A 21,524-nucleotide genomic window follows, 5' to 3' on the forward strand; every position below is an offset into this window, starting at 1 on the left:
AGGTGTAATAATAATCAGACCGCAGAACTCATATGAAAATAAATTATTCATGTATAGTTTCAACTTTTCAACTTTAGTTTAACTATACATGAATAAAAATCATGTATAGTTTCATAATTATAATTTTTATTCATGTATAATTATGAAACTATACATGAATAAAAAACTTGAAATTAAAATGTAGTTCGACAAATTAAACTTGAAAAACAATTAATTATTAAAAAATACTATTTCTTAACAAGGTTACATACTTCCAAATTAAATATGGTTTATTTTATGTCTATTTGTATACCTTCGTGCTAACTTACCGGGAGGTAAAAATCCCAGAAAGTAATGCTTGTTTTATTATTAGTATTTAAAATCAGAGTTGATTCTCCGCGTAGGTTGTTTAATTTTGAAATAGTGCTGTGGCCGCGGGAGACATCTGCCCCCCTCACCCCTCCCTGCTGCGCGGTGGTCTCCTGCGCAATGTCATCACTCGTCAAATTCGGCCATGTTTAGTGCGAGGTGGAGTTGTAGAAAGTTGTGAAAACTCGTTCGTATATTTTTTGACGTGTTACTCTCGTTAGTGTTATGTTTCCGTAATTATGTAATTACACGTATGTTTCTCAGTTTATAAACGTGCCCCTTTACCCCTTTGTGCATTTCACGCGCAATTACAAAACAATGTTAGACATTGACAAAACACTCATCTTAAGCCTACACATTTTACAAATTGATAATGTTCTTGAATAATAATCAAACATTTCACGAATTATCCCCCCTTCATTGATCCGGATAATAAAATGATAAATTTGGGCTAGTCAGTTACGGAACTCGGGTGACACCTGCCAAGTAATCGCAGAAATGACAAGTGCAGCAAACACCATACCTCCTGTTTGACTTGCCATGTTTGGCAACAAACCGATCGTCGATTATGAGAAAAACAAATGGTGCGCGTGCTAATGTGTTCTCCGCATTGTGACCTTTGAAAATGATCTTCGAAATGAGTCACAATGGACTGCTAGCTCTGGATGACATTTACATATTCTAGCTCTCGAGTGATTAATCTCTGATTCACACGGGTTGGTCAATCTCGTACTAATTACTATTCAACTAACATTCTGTCGTCTGCCGCATTCAAATCCCATTCAATACATTCCTCCTACTCCAACCGAATGCACGGCTCACGGTTACTGTTCCCTTTCAACAAACACTCTTTATCGTGTAATATGTATTATCTTTTAACTCGAATATATCGCAGATAAGCGACTCCTTCGTTGACTAATAACTATACATCATTATTTATCATATTATCTTTTGACACATCAGTTGCGCCGATGCTCATTCTTTGTAATATTTATTTTCAGTGTCGAATGTACATATTAGAATATATAATGTAAAATAACACAAGAAACCAATAAACACCGCAAAACAGGATGAAGACGAAACTAGTTCAGTGAAAAGTGAGGTTATATAAGTGAAGATGCCCGCGCCTCCGCCGCCACCTCCGCCTGGGCCCCCGCCGCCCCCGGGGCCCCCTCCGCCTCTGGGCCTGGCGCAGTCTCGGGGCAAGAAGGATTCCTCGGAGGGCAGGAATGACCTACTGCTGTCCATCCGACAGGGAGCCAAGTTGAAGAAGGCAGTGACCGTGGACAAGAGTGCCCCTGCCATTTCTGGCAAAGCGACTGCAGTGACCCCCGTCAATGCGGGTAATGGAGTGGGTCCCCGAGGTCCCGGGCCCGCTATGAATGGGGGCCCCCCGTCCCTCGGTGGATTGTTTGCGGGAGGAATGCCCAAACTTAGGGCTACAGGAAAAGGATTCGGTAAGATATTTGCACAATATTAACATTATCATTGTTGCTTTTCCTGTTTATTTTGATTTCAGTATACTTCTTTGACACAGTTAGCAAGTTTTCCTCGACAGAGGTAGGTCCTGATATTCATTTTGAAATGACTCACAATACCATCTGATACTCCTAGGGCATGCAGAGAGGTCAGATTCCCACAAAACATGATCCTGAAATGATTTGTCTCCATTTTTTCTGTTATTTCTCAATTCTTTAAATTCAATAGATGGACTATATCACCAAAATAAACTTAATACTGGCAAACATGTCATAATATCATTATTATTTATTTATTTAACTCTTTGTATCCCCCCACTAAATTGTCATGGTGCACCAGCTGATTCTTTTTTTTTTGTAATAACTTATGTTTTGTTTGTGAAATTATGTTTTTTGTTAAGTGTTTATATATTTATAAAAATAGTATATAATCTACCATAAGTAGTTTCACCAGAATAACTCATAACCAGAGAAATTATTTTTTTGGAAGGTTTTGTAATACGTTGGCACACAAGTGGTTAAAGATATTTCCGAAAGTTGCCGTAAATACGGCGAAATCACTGCACGTACATTTTTTTAAAAATTGCTCTTAAACTTTACTTGTTTAAAAATTGCTGGAAACAACTATTTAAGTCAGAGTATTAAGTTTGATTTATTTAAATAAGTAATGCGTTAAATAAACCCAGCCTTCAAACTTAACTTTGATTGAGAAAAAATTAAACTTTAGGACATATTTTACCATCTTCCCCGACGTAATTAGCTGTTTCTTGTAGTAATAAAGTTGATACCGAATGTTATTTTTAATTATTTTTGTGTATTAACACATTTCTGCCGGGTATTTTTTGCGCTGGCGCTACGCAGTCTCCGGGCGAAAATAAAGGTCTCGTGCGAATTTCTTTAATTTGTTTTAAATCGCTATATCTTCGAAAATAATTAAAATATTTGAATAAAAATTTCTACATAGTAACTCAGCATACCCAAGCAATAAAAGTACTAAACGAAAATCAAATATTATTTGAAATGCAACTCAATTAACCTTGTAATATGTTTATTACGGACCACCTATCGGTATTTGCCTATACCTGCTTTCTTTAAATACGCCCGACATCTCTCGCTTGCTTGCACGTAGGAGTTGGGTTGCTTGAATTCGAATCGGGTTTCACGGTCATAAAAACCCTCATTCCAGGAGTTGAATTATTACAATAACAAATAATGTACTATCCTTTTGTTGAAATACCGATAAGATTGGAGTGGAAATTGGAAAGGCACGAAGATAAATTTTTAAATAAATGTTAGAGTCATGTTCATTCCTTGAGTTGCATTACGATTCGATAATTATGTACATATAGTTGTGACCTTTACAAAAAGATTAGTATATTATATTCATATCGGTCAGTGGTTGAGTGGGCATAGCGCTTGGGTCTCACCCGAGCGTCGCGTGTTCGATTCCTCGGCTGGCTAAGTCCTCCATCACAACACAAGCAACATTTTCGGCTTTCTGTGGTGGTAGTAAGAGATTTTCAAACATTGTTGGGTTATTCGTAACCCGGGAATGTTTGTCTTTCTTTTAAAAAAAAATATATATAAAAACATTGAATAATTCCGTCTTTTCTGCCTTTGAAATGAGGCCGGCGCAAAAGGTAGAACTACCCTTCCCGGTGTTAAGCATCAATCGACCGAACGGCTAGAACTCCTTTCCCGGCCTAAGTGTGTTAATTCAGGAACTTTACTGATATTTCAAAACCCTCTCTACCTCTACGACCAGTGACTACCAAGAATTATTCTGTTCCTGTTATATTTATAATAAATCAAATACATTATTTATTTTTAATTAGTCTGTTCGTAGAATTTTAGGGTAAATAGTGAAACCAAAACCGATGTGTGAAACATTTCCTGTTAAATAAGTTACCTAATATTATCAACATCCTTTTTTAATAAATAATTACTTAGGTACTGTATAAATAATTTAAAAAAAATATTTATTATATAAAGTTCCCTGAACACTTTCCAGGGATAAAACGCATTTGAGTCACTAAATATTATATTATTACTAGTTCTTAGGTAGGTACCTGTAAGAACTAGTTCTTACTACAGAATAAAAAAATATGCATTTCAAACATAGAATAAAAATAATCTTCTTGTAAAAATATTAATATGCTATAGGTAAGTACTTTATCGCCTGGTTGGATTTGAAAAGATTATTTTTATAATTTTATAATTTTTACTGCACATACTTCCAACTTCCAATACTAAAAATTTTACTCATGTCATGCACAAGTAAATTATATTTATTGTTTAATAATTTACTTTTGCGGTACTTCAACATGACCATTCCTTATAATGTTGATAAGATTAAATTATAATATTCTTGTTTCTCTAATATTATCTAGTTACTGAATTATCAGTAGTTATCAATATTTTCAAATTATTACATAAAAAAAAAAAATATATATATTTCAAATTTTTGTCCTGAAAATATTAATCTCAAATTAGCACTTAACTATAGTATAAAAAAATTCAAATGGTGAGATGTGGAGTCATGCAATTTGTTCCGCAATTTCTATCTGTAATTTCTAAGTAAATGCTTTTGTTTCAGCTAGTAATTTCATTTTTATAGGAGCTATGGATCTTTGAAATATCCAATATTAGTAAAAAAAAACTCATAATACCCAGATAATAAAATAATAATGATATTGTTTGTTTGACATGCAGTGGTAGTAAAATAATTCAGTCATCAAAGTTTCATGTTGCCACCGACTGCGAAGTTAAGTATGTCAAGCTGTAGATATATGTTAATTTTTGTATTCTGAAATAAGTATAAAATGAAAGTTTTTTTAAATAATCAGAATTTTGTATGGCAATAAACTCACGGCTAACGTAATAATAAAAACACCAACAATGAAAATTTTATAGAAGTAGTACCTTAAGTACCGCAGCCACCCTGCTTTGCTGTCCATAAAACAAAAAAAAGCCTACTTTGTATTACCCACAATATTATTTTTAATTATCGGTATTTCATTGATTCCATTGATTATCATATTGGATAAATGATTATTGGGACATCACAATAAAGATGTACCAAAAACCATTGATTGTCACATTGGATATATGATAATTGGAACCTCAGAGTAGAGGTGTGCCTAAAACTATTAATCGTCACTTGCAATAAATGAAAATTGCAACATAGAGGTGTATCAAAAACTATTGACTTTTACATTGGGTAAATAATATTGGGAAGTCTGAGTAGAACATTATCACAAATTATTGATTGACACCTGGGACTCATGTATATAATACTATTAGGATTTAAAGGTGTACCAACAACTAGCATAATTCAAATTTGTAATCACAATTATCAAAGCATCACTATTGTTTTTTTTTTTTTTTTTTTTTTGGAGACGGTTGATGTAAGGTTTCCTTTGAGCTCTTACTCAGGCCATAGGCCCATTGTGCTATCTCCCATTTTACCTCATTCATTTAACAGTAATCCAGTCCCTTTTATAAAGTTCACCAGGGTAGTTATTGGATATGTGGCTACGTCTTCTGTTTCTACAATGTGTCTTCCCAGGTATCTGAGCCTTGTTCCCAACAGGGTGGGACATTGGCACCAAAGGTGAATTGGAGTCTCTTCATCCTTTTCGCATTTCTTGCATCTGTTGGTGTTTTCCACTCCCAACAACTCCATGTGTCTCTGATATGGCAGTGTCCCGTTAGTAGTCCTACCAGTTCCCTCAGTGAGTTTCCGTCCATATTGAGTAGTTGTCTGGTTTACCTTGGGTCTGGTCCGTCTGAGTACATTGGATTGCCTCATTCCGGGTGCCCTTTCCTATTCCTCCCACTGCCGGGATTTGACCCACCTTTCAATATGTATTTGTCTGGAGTCGCCTCAGTTGCTGTCCAGTGCCATTAGGGCTGCCTGGCTTTTAGAGCATAGGCCTATGTTCTTATTCCTGTACCCGATACGTATGTTCTCCTGTGCACAACAAGCTAAGATGGCCTCCATTTCAGCTTGAAATTCAGTGCAATGTGTTCCTAGAGGTATACTAAGTTCCCTCTTGGAACCCTGTAAACAGACCCCGGCCCCTTTTTCCTCCTCCATCTTGGACCCATCTGTGAACCAGATTAGTTCCCGTTTGTGGGTAGTGCCTGGAACCGTGTCCCATCCTTCCCTTGTTTGGTACGTCACTCTAAACTGCTCTCTGAAGAAGTATTCAGCTTGTTTGCCGTCCTGCCTCATTCCAGCTGTTGGACTGATCGCCCTCAGTCTTGTTCCGATCTCCGCGTGACAGTTTTTGGGCAACTCACCTCTCCATTGACCTTTCCATTGTAACCTGTAGGCTTTTGCCATCGCCGCCCCCTCTATTTCTAAGTTTAGTGGAGTAGTATTAGTGTAGTTTAATTCAGCAGAACTCCCATGGCTAGTATTGGAGTGGTTCACATGACTCCTGTGATTCCTCTGCATGCATGCAATCTCCACATACAGGGTATGTGGTTGAGTGTGGCCATCACTGTTTTCAGTGTTATTATCCTCCACCAGGCCAAGGCTGCATGCATGATTCTTGATTTTACAATGGCTGTGTACAACCATTGTAACATTTTAGGTTTGAGTCCTGCCGCAGATTCGCTTTGTTGACCACATTAGAGCACATGCCTTTCTGCCTACAGTTTCCACCTGGTTTTTCCAGTGTTGACTGTATATGGCCTTTGGTTGTGTATGCATCCCAACACCTTATTATTGTTAGATGTCATCCGCATACCCTTGTGTATATAGGCCCCTGTTGTTGAACTTTAGGATGAGGTTATCCACCACCAGACTCCTTGGTAAGAGTGATAATACTCCTCCCTGTGGACATCCTCGTGTCACCAATACTCTGATGTTCACCTCACCCCTTGTCATCATAAGTATCCGGCTTGAGAGCATGTTCTTCAGCCACCTTCTGGTGGTTTTGTTGAGTCCATGTCTTTCTGCCACTTCATCGATGGATTTAATAGTGGTGCAGTTAAATGCTCCCTCTATATCCAGGAAGAGTCCTACTGCCATTTCCCCTTTTGCCTGTGCCTGCTCCAGTTTGTACACCAACCTGTGCAGTGCCGCGTCGACCGACTTACCTGGCTGATAGGCAAATTGCAACTCTTGGAGGGTCCTTCCTTTCAATGCCTGCATGCCCTAAGGATCTTAGTCACAGGAAGTAGGAGGCTTCCGCATAGGTGTCATGGGGGGAGTTCCTCATGGCTTTTTCCAAGCATTTCCCGGTGATAGCCCAGAGGTTTTGGGCAATTACACTTTCACAGCTGATGGAAGGAAAAAGGAGTGTCGGAAGAATATTTGACACGCAAGCAGATGAAAGAAAAAGTCAGCACGATCAAGTTCATCAAATACTCCAATCAGGTCATGTCAAATGTCGATATAACAAAAGAGTGTGATTGAATATGCATGAAGCAAGGGATGTGTCAGAACAGAGTTGTGTTGCATTCCTTCCTCTCTGCTTACTTAATTGGAATGGTTATTGAGTTTTTACAATTTTATTTTGCATTCATCGTAAATATTCTTTTGTAAAAATTAATTTTACAAATAATGGAAATTTTTAATGCCGACATATGACGAACACCCACATAACACCTACTTTCCTATAAAAATTATCTTATAAAATTATTATGGTTAATGTGACTAATGTTAATTAATTTAAGTCAACAATACATTCTTATTTATGTTAATTGTTGTCAATGGACAGGGTTATTACAAAATTATTAGTCATTTAACCAAGCAATCAGAACAAAGCCAGGAGGATACTGCAATGTTGATATACTACAATACTGTTATTTTTTAAGATAATAATAATAACTCAATCTAACCTCATTAACTCAATCCTTACCTCTGTCGAAGAAATTAATGACCTGGGGATAACTTTCGACTCTAAATTAAACTTTATATCGCATATAAATAATATTAATAATATTTAGGAATGAAAATGCTAGGCTTCATTCTTCGAAATTCCAGAGGTTTCAAGAATATTTCAACATTAAAAATTTTGTATACATCCCTGGTTCGTAGTCAAGTTGAATATAACTCCTCGATCTGGTCCCCCCACTACAAATTAAATTCAGATTCAATCGAAAAAATTCAACATAAATTCCTAAGACACATTAATTTTAAACTCGGTATTCCCATTGAAAATATAAATTATAATTACTTGATGAAAAATCTAAATTTATTATAACTCTCAGATCGAAGAATTATATCCGACTTAATATTTATGTTCAAAATTGTAAATGGTAGTATAGACAGTCCTGATTTAATTAACCTCATTGAAGTTTTTTTGTTGTTTGTTTTTGGGGTGTTATGCCGTGTTGCGCTAACTCCTTCTTTAGCCGACGTTTCGGACAGCGTTGCAGTGTCCATCATCAGGGCAGATCCGGTAGATCCGGTAGATCTTCGGATCTACCGGATCTGCCGAAAGCAAAAATGCTTTTGGCCGTGAGAATCTAAAAACTAACCAACCTCATTGAATTTCATATACCCACGAGAGCTACTCGTTCTAAAATTTTGTTTAAATGCAACAATATCAGGACTGAGTATTCCAAACACTCGCTTGTACCTAGGTTGCATGAAGTTAGTAATAGATACGCAGATGTGGCAGATCTATTTAACTGCACGCAAGGTAGGTACAAGAGGGCTATGCTATCAAATCTTTTCAATCAATATTAATTTAATCTAATTCTACCTTATTTGCACTATAGAAACTTATGTACTTGTATCTCTTGTTTACTTACTTACTTACTCTCTAATGTCATTTCACAATCAAATGCCACATATATTTGTAATTCTTTTTTAAAAATATTTCTACGATTTTAACTGTGACATGTTATCATTGTTTATGGTATATTTATACCGTTGATATTAAATAAATAAATTTTCCCTACATAGTTCCCAATGTATTGGTGCTCAGTACCTCGCCATTGAGCATATATATTCGCACGAAAAAATTCGCGGTGAATTCGCCCCTTCTGAGTAAGGTCTTAGCCATTAGTTGTCGCGGGCCTGATTGATGAAAATGGTCATAAGATGTCGCGGGCCGGATGGATGACACTGGCGGGCCGGACACGGCCCGCGGGCCGTAGTTTGGAGACCCCTGATCTAGTCAATCAACATTGTGTAAGTGCATTATACAGGGTGTCCGGAAACTCGTAGTACAAGCGGGAAACTGGTGAATCTACATCACATTTGGAGTCGATTTTGTAGTATATTTTTTTTTATTTGAGCTTTCGTTATCGAGTAAATCGAGTTTGAAGTTGATTTTTTTTTTTTTTTTTTTTTTAATCAAATTCTTATAAATTATTACTGAAGATCAAAGTACCCAACTAATTAAAACTATTTGAAAGTAAAACAAATGAAGAAACTCGGATTTGAAGCATTATTTTGAAATCACCCTTCATTTAACCCGGTGTAATCATAAAATATTTCTGCTCTACAGGGTTAAAACATCTGTTATTCAACCCTAAACACCAGAAAAAACTTTAACCCTAAAATAGCCGAAAAATATTTTTTTTGGTTTTTTTTTTTTTTTGAAAATGCTCAAATCAAAAAACTTTATGTTTTTTTGGGTTCCCCATGTGGTGTAGATTCTCCAGTTTCCCGCTTGTACTACGAGTTTCCGGACACCGTGTATAAGCAAAATAAATGCAAAACAATACAAGAACAACACGTCAACTCACCAGAGATCAAATGGGAAAATAATTCACCGACTCCAGATATTTTCATATCAGAGGGTTCGGCTCGGTAGAACTCCTAACAGGGCCTATAAATCCTACTGATCCCTCAACATAAATATTTAAAAAATCTTTCGTTATCCTACATGTATTCAAAATGACCGACTTTTGCATCTTTATATATATTTTTTTTGATAGTTCCAATACGCCTAAATTTTTAATGAGAGAGCTAGGTATAGTGCCAGTAGCCGAAATGACGAATGGTAATATTTTCATAGTCTGAGAATGCTAAATTCTTTTTATTTCATTTCCTAAATCTGTGTATTTTCTTATTTTTTCATTAACAGTATTAATATATTATTATTGCCAGTACTTGTTTGTTCTATCTATCCTCATTTTAATCAAACACAGCTTACTATTTCTGTTTGATCAACAATTATTATTAAGCACAAGGGCGCCCGCAGACGAGACTCTTTAGTTGCGGAGACATTTGCATTGCAACAGTTGCGGACATAAAAATCTATTACGGTGTATGTGTACAGTGCACACACGAGAGACTTTTTAGTTGGGAGACAAAAATTACCATAAAAAAATTTTTGAATGTATGAATTTTGGAATAGTCTTCCAACTGTGGCCAGTCTCGTGTGTGGTCGCCCTAAATTTTACGTGGGATTCAGAAGAGCTTTGAAAATTGATCAATTAATTTTATATGCTTTAAAATCAGTATTTATGGTCCTTCTAATATTTGTACTATGTATTATGAACATTATACTAATGAAAATTGTTTCAAATTTAAATAAAAAGGTTTTTAAAATAATAATAATAATACAAACATGACTCTGATAATGGCTTGAATCTTAGATAACAGTGTATTACCCATAGACATATGAATATTAGTAGACCTGCCCTAAGTGATTAAAAGCGTATTATCCCCACTCCCCATACCGGTTCCATTGGAGCCGGCTGTGCTCGCGTATGGCCTCAAGTGAAATTTGAAAACGTGACGTCATCATTCTTGTGCGAACTTTGGTCGAGGCATCATCGGTTCATTTTACGAAATAACACGGCAAAATGTTGACTTGTACTATGAAAACTTGTAAAAATAGATTTGAAAAAGAGAATAAACCCAATTGTCGTATTACATTCCATATATAAGCATTATTTTACTTTATTTTAAGCATATTCACATCGTATAATATAGATCAGTTTTAGAAACATATGTCAGCCTTACTCCCTTCGTTCTTCAACAGTTGATTTTACCCCTCGCCATTATCTTCTCGTCTATTAATTCCTATGTCTGTGGTATTACCACTGTATAATTTTGATAATAAAAAAACATTTGTTAGTTTTTACTTTTTTAAAGTTTATTATTGTTAACAAAAATTATCTACCCTGTTCTATCAGGAACTTAATTTTTTAATTTATTTTTTAAATACAATGAATAAATTATCAAAAAAACAATTTTATAAAAAAAACTTGATGAAGTCCCCGTCATTGCCCTGGCTTTACACAGAGTTTTTCAAAATCTTGTGTAGACTTTGTTGTGAAGGTCAAAATAATGTATATTTGTATAAAATTTAATTCCCTGCTGCCCACCTGCCCGCCCGCGACCGCCACAGCCACTCATCTTTATATAAATAGAAACTTATCGATAACTATTATTTTGAATTGTAACAATTCATTCCAAAGATAGGTTAGGTTAGAACAATTAATTACTCAGCTGACGAGTGATTAGGAAAATACACTAGGAAGTTATTCTCTCTGAATTTGGCCGCTTGAAGATTATTTCTCAACCATGAGTATTATTATAACATAGTACATCTAATAAGGATATGTGCTACTTTATTTATTTGTGTTTTAAATTATAAAATATAATATATGTTATTAAAGAATTCAATTTCTCGCGATTTTAGTGGAAACTTTGGCAATTATTAATGTTTAGCAAGTTAATTATTTTTGTTTTAATATTTTGCTTTATTTACTACAAAAATGTGAATTAAAAATGATTAAAGGAGCGTTTTCATGGGAGTAAATTTAAATTACAGAGAAGACTTACACGTTGGATTACAATATGTTGTATCTAAATTAAAATTGATACCAATGAAAACACTTTTTACTGGCTGGCTACGGTTGCAGTACAGTAAAATAATGACTACCTTCAGATGCAGTGTGTTTATTATTTCAAATACAATTTTCAATACTAAATTTGGCTTTGAGATTTTTATTAAATTTCACTTGTCGTATAGGGGTTAAATAAATTAAAATTGATACTAATGAAAATATTTTTTTACAATGTTTTATTTAATTTTTCATCACAACATTTTAGCATAGTCATGGTAAAATTATTTGTTTAATAGCTACAATTAACTCACGAAAAAAAATCCAAAGTTGCTTCTAAAACCATACAAAATTGAATTCGTTAATAGCCTATATAAAATTACAAGTAAATAAAATAGCATATCTGTATTAGATATTTTCTATACCTTTTGATTAAAAAATAATTTAAGAAGAGGATAATACTAATAAATATAAACTAAATTAAATATCTTTTTATTTTTCTGTGTCTTGTTCTATTTCATGTTTCATTTAGATTTATTATTATTATCTTCTTCTTTAATGATATATTACATGGGTATAACCTCCAAAATAAGTTTAAAAAGAAAAAAAAAATCCTAAAAAAATAATTATTAAATATAATTAATCGGCCTGAAATCCAAATCTAAGTTTTATTTATTTAAAAAACATACTGCACAACGTGTGTCATTAACATAGGTATAAAGTTACAAGTACAAAGTATAAAGTGTAAGAAAATATAAAAATAGAAAAGGTAAGAGAAAAAAAAATGTTAAAGTGACATATTAATGAGATATAATAAATTATTTTCCATTGATGCCAATCTGTACAAACCCATAAATAACCATCATTATCAAATTACATGTGTCTTAAGTAGCGTAGCTATCTTTTTGTTGTCAGAATAACCGCTTATTTTTTATGGTTCAAGAAATGATAAAAAGAAAAAAAAAAATTCTAAGAAAATCAATAATCTCTTAAATGAGAACTTTTGTAAGCGACAGTATAAATGTAACACTATCAGATGATAAACAAGGCAGTTAAAATACCTGGATCAAAAACAAGAAATACAAAAGGCTTCACAAGCATTGTCATATCAAACAACTATACTTTGCATATGCATGAATTAAGAGTTTGCATCGACTATATGGATTTAATTTATGCATTATATATTATAATATAATATTGTATAAAATATAATATAAATAAAATTGAATCTAATCAGAAAGTAAATCATGAAATACATTTCTTACAAATCGCACAATCGATCTTATAATTAATTATCTTGTAATTAACTTCTTGCAACTCTGTTTTTCAAAATTTAATTCATTTAGGACGGGTTGTTTCGGAGAATTTGAACAATTCATCAAATTTCAACGTTCATTTCTGGGTACTGTGAAAGTCTTAATCAAGTTCTGTTATTATATCATCATCGGCTAGTTACATGACAGAACTGAAATAATAACAGAACATGAAAAAATCTTTCATAGAACTGGAAAATTAACTTTGAAATTTGAAGAATTGTTAAAATTTTCCGAAACAACCCGTCCTTAGTGTACGTAAACAGTTTGCAGATATTATTATATAAAATCGTAAACAACTTTACCTCACTGAATGTTCTGAATTATTAAATGGAATTGAATTGAAAATACCCACCCAGCACACGAATTTGTGATTTATTTTTAATGAAAAACATTGTAGATGAATTCGAATCAAAATGCTTAGATTGTGTTCAATATTTTTTGTATGAAAAGGGTCATGCTACCGTTCCTCTTAAGTGGGAACTTCTTAAGCGTATTTCACTATAATGATGAAGTTGTTGAAAGTAGAAATCAGGATGCCCCAAAAAGATATGGCAGGATCAAGTGAATTAAATACTCTGATTGGGTCATGTCCATCGGTCGAAATAACAAAGTATTCATGAAACAAGATGTGTAGCTCTCCATCTTCATCATCATCTTTTCCCGAAAGGTTTTAATTGTTCTGCTGCTCTCTAATTTTTATTACATACATATTTTACATTTCATTGACAATTTGAATTTTCAACAGGTGGGAATCAGAGCTCTAATCAAAGCAGTAATCAGAGTACTAATCAACCTGCCCCCATCACTAAAGTGTCCCCCACGTCGGTATCATCGCACACCCTACCCAGGATGCACCAGTCCCCGGAGAAGGCTCGGGGGCCCCCCGGCCTGTCGCAGATGGATTCGGGCCCTGCCCAGATGTCTGTGAGCCAGCTGAGCCTAGTGCTGGGACAGACCCTGAACAGGGGAGCCAAACAGTCAGGTCCGGCGCCGGGGATAGCGGGGGCAGCGAGCAGGGCTCCACCCCCTCAGCCCCCTGCGCCCCTGCCATCAAACAAGACAAACCTCACCCTTGTAAGTTATTATGTTGTTTATTTCTTTATTACTGAGGCTTGTTTATACTGGCCCATTCTACATCCTACACTCTATATTGGCTCAAGGTTGCCTAAATAGCTGATTAAACTACAACTTCCTGTCCATTGCCGGAGCATGTGTTCCAAGTTCTCACATAGAATGCCCCCTGGTGTACCGGTAGCACCGATACAGGAGTAGCTACTACGCATAAAATTTGTCTATGATAATCACATACATCATATCTGGGAGCCCTGACTTATTGATTAGTTTAAAGTTTCAGATATGTATAAAATTTCTCATCAAACCATGCAATTCGATTTTGATGTATTGTTTATCCTTGAGAATGCTCTAACTTATGCTTGAGACACCTACTGCTATTGGAATCACGTACAAAACATTAGTGTTAGCCAGTGGCAGTTTTCTTTAAAGTGCGTTTGTGCAGTGAACTACCATTAAAAAATATAAAGAAATAAGAAAAGTTTTATTATAATTTTCGCATCATTCAAATTCCATGCTAAAAAATCCACCCATCCGAATGATACTCATACTGCCCAAGAGCGAATACAAAATGGGTCCCAAATCCGGTAGGTGCATTATGAATATCAGCACCTATGAAAGCTTCTGTCATATTTCTTTGGTGCATACAAAACATACTAGTGGCGCCAAAGCGGTAGACCTGCAAACCATGGGAATATACTAGATGCCTGAGTGCGCAGAACCTATGAGATTTGTCAACAACCAATTGATATGGAATAGTATTTTGCAAGAATTAAAAAAAAATCTGTGATTTTCGTGCTTAACTTGTTATTAAAATAAGTTGATCGTTGCTAGGTCAATTTCAAAGTTAATTTTCAAGTTCTGTGAAAGTTGTATTCAAATTCTGTTATTATTCCAGTTCTGTGAAGCAACTAGCCCATAATGATATAAAAACAGAACTTGATTAGGACTTTTGAAAAAACGTTGCGTTCAACATATTCTAAAGAATGGTGCTAAACGCTTATGTTTTATATAAAACCAGTACTGCAGGAAAAAAATTACCATACTTCAATTTATATCTGAAATTATAGAAGGTATTGAAAAAGAATGCATGGCTCACAAAAACAGTGAACCCGTACAACCAGCTTCACCCAATAAAAAAATTCGGTTTACAAAAAAGGCCCGGCCACAATTTACACCAGTGTTTAGTGTGCAGCAAAGCAAATGAGATAAGGCGATCCAATCTCATATGCGCTGCTCGCTACATGGACTCTGTGCAATCTTATATTTTTTAATATCATAATATTTGTAAAATTTCATTAGTATAATTTTAAATAAATCATTAAAATTGATTGATATTTGTCCAAATTATTGCATTTATTGAATACCATATCTTAAAATTATTATTATTATTTAAAAACACAGAATATCTATAGCGATTTGTATACATACTTGCAAAATAATAATCATAGCACTGAAACAGTTAATCTCCGATTGAACCCCGCCACTGGTGTTAACCTATTGGATTAAAGTTTTAACTGTGCAATAAATTGCACCACGATCACGTACCCAAATCACTTTATTTTATTGATCCTCCCACCTTTTGCACACATCCTGGCTCAAATTTTATTACAAATGGTCATAATATAATGTTGTATATATTACACACGCCTCACAGTATTGAATATTTAAGTTTTATCAATAATCAGTATATTGACATTATTACAAATATTTTATGCTTCTATATTTTTTTAATTAAAAAAATATGTGATGCACTTCGAATGCAGTTTATTTCGTCCTGCTCTCTGTCATTGAGTTTTACGTTATGTTTTTATATAATATACATGTCTATTTAAAAATAAATAATAACGGCATCTTGTTTGTTAAATAACCACTTGAGCGATTGGTTTTACATTTTAAATTTACCATATTATTTACCATTTATTATTCCTAAAAATATTAATATATAAATATATGAACTGCTTACTGCGGTATAAAGCCAATGAATCCACCTAGATTTCGCTGCCAATCCCATATTTTTAAGTTCTGTAAATTTGGCACATTTTGACAAGCAATCGCTCAAAACCTTTTCGAAAAATTGTCATATGCCAAAAATCACTTGAGTGAATATAAAGAGACCCATGACACTTTAACTCCTCCTTTGATTCTCATTCTTTTCTCATTATTTTCTCAGTCTTCGTTTTAATAAATTAGTATGCGTGTGGGTTCAAATTATAACCATTTATAGAAACTAGAAATCAGAGCATCGAAGTGACTCAGTTAGAACTAATTTTATCAATGTATTGACATCGGAATATTAAACAGGTGGTCTGGGTGCCCCCAGCTTGTGTTTTGTGAGACCAAAACATGTTTGTTGTTTATTATTTTGGGCTATTGAGTTCTTAATTGACAGGTACCATGCATAATGGATTTATAGAGTGGAATGTACCATATCTTTACGTTTATGGACGGGCTTGACCATGTATTAGATGTAAATACAGGGTTTTCCAATAAGAGGTGTTATTTTATTTTAGAGGTGTTGTTGATGATCGGCCGCCTTGAGTTCTTGTGTTAACTGAACTTTATAAGCCTTAAGACAAATCTTCATGCAAAATACGGTGTAATGACGTTTGTGGAATGCCTAATTCCAAAGAACGACGAGGAATGGACAAACCTGGGTTTTCTTCAACACTTTCGGCTACAGCAGCAATATTCTCGGCTGTTCTTGAGCGACGTGCACGGGTTTTATTCTTCACATCACTAAGTTGTCCCAACAGCTCGAATTTTTCCACCAATTTCTGTATTGTGGTCCGACAAGGTGCTTCACGACGACCCAAAAATGTTCGAGTTTTACGAACCGTCTCTGCCAAATTTTCACCATGTGAATTTTAATAATTTCAATGCGTTGTATCGTTCCATTTTTATTAATGGCGTAGTTTCTACTTGTCAAATGTCAAAAAATGACACCTTCAAAAGTAACATCTACCGAAATAGCGGGCTATTCAAAATAACACCTCTTATTGGAAAACCCTAGTAGTAGTCTTTAATATATTTAGAACCCACACACTACAGAATTTTTTATTTAAAAATTATTGATAAGACAACTTAACCAAAATGTCGAAGAAGTAGGTGACATCCGAGGAAGACATGGCATAATGTGAAAGTGAATCAAATACTTGAGTCGGAATAATTTACAAGAGTATTGTGAGACCATTTATGAATGTGTTTAGTTAGTTAGTGTAAAGTAAGAATGATGTGTACTGTTGTTATTTGTTTTTGGGGTGTTATGCCGTGTTGCGCTAACTCCTTCTTTAGCCAACGTTTCGGACAGCATTGCAGTGTCCATCATCAGGGCAGATGTGTTATCGATAACACATGATAACACATCTGCCCTGATGATAGACACTGCAATGCTGTCCGAAACGTTGGCTAAATAAGCAGTTAGCGCAACACGGCATAACACCCCAAAAACAAATAACAAAAATACTTTTGGCCGTGAAAATCTTAAATCATATATGATGTGTACTGTAAATGTAATATAGTGTTTTGTGAACACCTCACCTCCTAGGAGAACCTGTGCACCTGCGCTGAGGTAGTATCTATACATATTTATCTGTGTATTGGATTCTTGTATATTTCTGGGACAACCATTCATAAGTTGTAAGACAATGCCATTATAGCATCGGCTCTTAAGTATTATCTGTGACGCAACTTTACTATTGTTATTGTTTTAAAGTGCTTTAACGTCTTTTACTGTGAATCATTTGTTAAATGTAAATGTCGGTCAAATTACCAAACCACAATCACAACGTATTTGAAAGGTGGGGCACAATGGAGTCATAAATTTAATAAATATTCCTAACTATATATAGCCTCGTATTCATTTGTGGTTTAACTGCGCAAATTTTATTTTTTTAATGCACGCTAAATTAAATTTATTTTTTTAACGTTAATTATTGTTAAATTTAGTTTTCAACAAAAGACAAAATATAATTTAAAGAAATTCTGTCATTTGAAATAATTATAAATGGGTAGGAACTGACACACTAACTTAAACCACATAAAAATCATATAAAAAATAGTTCACTTGAGTAATGTAAAGGTAAACATCAATCGACGGATTGAACGAATTTTATGATTTATTAACTGTGTAATAAGATTAGTTTTGAGGAGCGATTTTTTTGCGTGCGCACTGAATAATATTGTAATATTTTGTAAGTCATAAATTTAATGAATTTAAATTATTTCTTAACACATTGTAGTCGGGCGCTTCAAACAATAGACTCTAGCCCATAGCGGGTGTTTTTCGCGATTAGCGCATAAATATATCGCTTTCTTAAAATTGACACAATTTCTAAACCAAATAATATTTTCAATTGAAATTTTCAAAGAAATCATATATGACATTTGATCATAAAAAATAAATTATAATTGCTTTGATTACGTGATAATTTCACCACATTTCAAAGCTGAATATAAAAACCTGATATTAATTCAGTAAATAGCATTCAATATTCAATATTTGAAAATTCCAAGTAAAAGATAACATGTTTATTCATACCATATAGTTATATAATAAATTATAATATATATTTGCCATGCCCGCAATTTTATAATCGCTGGATGTGTGAAATCTGATCGCGTAAATCGAACAGTGTCGCCTAAGGTCGAAGGCGCACACTCAATAACTTATATGTTTAATTGCTTCTTGTCAAAAAAGATTTTTTTGCGGTTGCCTCGCCTAATTGAAGAGCCCATTCCACTTATGAATCATAGTATTTCACGCTGATAACAAACCCGTATAATGCCGTTTCCCGCCAAAAACCGACAGTCGACAAAAACGGCATTTGCCGTGTCCCGCATTTGACCGACAGTCCGCGAAAAACGGCAAAGGCCGTGTCCCGACGACAATGTGTTAACATAATATGTTATCAAAAATACTAATTTCGGTTGTAGGTCTCTCTGCTGTGTAACACCGGTTCAATGAACTCATATTTGTTTTGAATTTAAGTATCATTTTCAAAATTTTTAAAGACCTTAAAAAAAATGTTAATACTGCACAAAAGTCCCTACTGCTCCCATCTGGAGCCATTGAGACTATGCAATCCCCAATTGGGGTATGTTGTCACGCTTAAGATAGTGGGTAGGGGAAGAGGACGGTGGGAAAGTACCTGGCTATTCTGATCTGGTCATCAAAAACGGCTAAAGCCATTTCAAGCAATGTTTTGATTCTGAATGGTGGTATTACACCAGGGTGATGCTGAGAGTATCTTCCACATTGAATTGGAATCTGGAACTAATTGTGTCAAAAATTCAGACAAACAGTAAAGTACCGCATGTAATATTTATTAGTATTCAATTATATTGGAATCGTACTTTGTTTTTTAACTTTAATACTGACAGAATACAGTGGCAAATTAAAATTTATTTACAATTTGATTGAAGAAAGTGATAAATATGACTTTGCAGATATTGCTTGCTGTTTTCTCATTGCAAGATGCACTACGTATATAAAATTGGAAAATAATCGTTTCGAATAAAATAATTTATAGAAAATATTTTAATAATAATGTGTTATTATTTTTATAATTTGTTTTTGTAATTAACTATGTTACAAGCAGAATTGATGCTAGAAAATATTATTTATTTATAAATGCTTCTGTTGCTTTAATGACAGCATTCTGAATATATGACCCGTAAATGAATAGTATCATGTGCCAAAAAGGTCACAACACAGATTATAGTGAACAAGTAGGTTTAATGGTAATGTATCATGTAAGTTAATAGATTAAATGCCACTGTCAGTATTAAATTGGCACAAATGAGGCTTCCTCTGAAAACCACACATAAGCCCAGCTTAAACAATAAAAAAGCTCAATATCCTAACTGTGCGGCGCTAAAGTTTTGCTTCAAATGCTCGCTACCTTTTTACAATTGCGCAAAATTTCCTTGTATTGACTTGTTAATTTGGTCTTGATTAGGCTTCTCTAAAAAAACAACAGTATGCCATACAGAAATAATGATGAAAGTAATTTTTATAATAAGTGGTGTTTATATCCCCTGATTAAAATGCTTTGCGCCTTTTTATTAGTGTGCATTTTTTCCTTGCCACTTCCTCTTGTTTGTTTTGTGGCCGGGCTAAGCACTCACTGGACCAATTATTAATTGATGTTGATATTTCCACTGGGGTATAATGCTGTGTGAACAATATCTCCAACTGTTTAACTGGTTATGCATTCAAAAAAGCGAAAATGTTTTTACGAATTTTAATATCGGAAACTGGTTTCTACCATAAGAATAAATAATTAGGTGTTTGGTATTTACATAGTTGTCTATCTAGTATATTAGTAGGTGCTTACCTAAACAGGCAAATAATATATGTATATGAAACTAGTGAAACAATGACTATTTACAATAAATAATAAGCAGAAAGCTTGGCAGTCACATCCAATAACTTTTTTCTAGAACAATATATTTATTTTTTGATAGACTTATATTTTGGGGAAACACTGATGCGTTACTTAAAATGGCTTTACCCATAATCTGAACAGCCACATGTTTTCCAAACTTCCTCTTGCCTATATCCTTCTTACCCCCATCTCTTTCAGTCTCACAATATTCTCCACAATAAGGATGCCCCATGTTAAGCTTGTTACACACAAGAAATTTAATATTTAAATATATGTGGGCATGGCTTACAATCACCTTACAATGCAGTCATCATAGATATCTTATATTACCCATCTGTGATGACTGTATGGGATTGAATGGCGAGCCATGTTGTAAGATAAGCCACGCCCACATATATTTAAATATTATATTCCTTGTGTGTAACAAGCTTTACACTTTTAATATTATTGTTTTATTTAGTATCAGTTGGCAGTACTTACCAACTGTCAGGAAACACTTGAAGTGAAATAACATAAAACTGCGCTATATGAATGGTATGTTATTATGATTATGATTAATAAGTTGTAATAATCATTAGTAATGACCATTAGACACATTAGTTAGTGCATTTGCTGGCAATTAACCTTTGCCGTCTTCTGCAGGCCCGCCACCTGGTCCCATATGGCCCGCAAAGCATTTAGAATAAATTAATTCATCATCATGAATTTGCCAAATAATTATACTTTTTAAAATTTCAAATATTTTATAATTCTGGACATTCATAAACAAGGAATCTAACAGAAAGAGAGGTTACAACAGCTCTGTGTTAGACCATAAGTTTGAAATAGTGCATATGTCGGTTTCGTACGTCGGTCGTATGCATTGGTCACTTGCGGTGAAATGTAGGTAAATGAATGAAGAACTGTAGTGCCACATGTAGTTGCGTATGTCGCTCTCATATGTTGGTCGCTTGCGGTAATTTGTAGGTGAATGAACGAAGAGCTATTGTTCCACCGGTCCAGCTCGTCAATGCTATGTTGTCGGTCGACCAATGGTACACGCGGCATTATTTCCAGCCTGAGAAAAATGATTACAGAAGCTTTGGAGGCTGTGATGTAGATTGCATCAATTAGGAGCAATCATAAAGATTTTCCTTTTGGATCTCTCCTCACCGACT

General features: G+C 34.3%; 1 protein-coding gene across 5 annotated transcripts in view; it reads left to right on the forward strand.

The window, feature by feature from the left end:
* The first annotated feature begins 281 nt into the window (after positions 1-281).
* Vrp1 (Verprolin 1) overlaps positions 282-21,524 on the forward strand; it is a 54,385-nt gene continuing 33,142 nt past the window's right edge. The window contains exons 1-3 of one of the 5 annotated variants that reach the window (XM_089636620.1): positions 282-1,064; positions 1,350-1,805; positions 13,653-13,981. In XM_089636620.1, the coding sequence (XP_089492746.1) occupies positions 1,466-1,805; positions 13,653-13,981 (669 nt within the window). In that variant the 5' untranslated portion in view covers positions 282-1,064; positions 1,350-1,465. The remainder of the gene's footprint in view (positions 1,065-1,349; positions 1,806-13,652; positions 13,982-21,524) is intronic. The other 4 variants (XM_089636622.1, XM_089636624.1, XM_089636625.1 and 1 more) reach the window with 4 other exon arrangements.

The sequence above is a fragment of the Hesperophylax consimilis genome, chromosome 10 (assembly GCF_061612785.1).
Source record: "Hesperophylax consimilis isolate HC1 chromosome 10, BYU_Hcon_1.0, whole genome shotgun sequence".
In the NCBI taxonomy this organism is placed as follows: domain Eukaryota; kingdom Metazoa; phylum Arthropoda; class Insecta; order Trichoptera; family Limnephilidae; genus Hesperophylax; species Hesperophylax consimilis.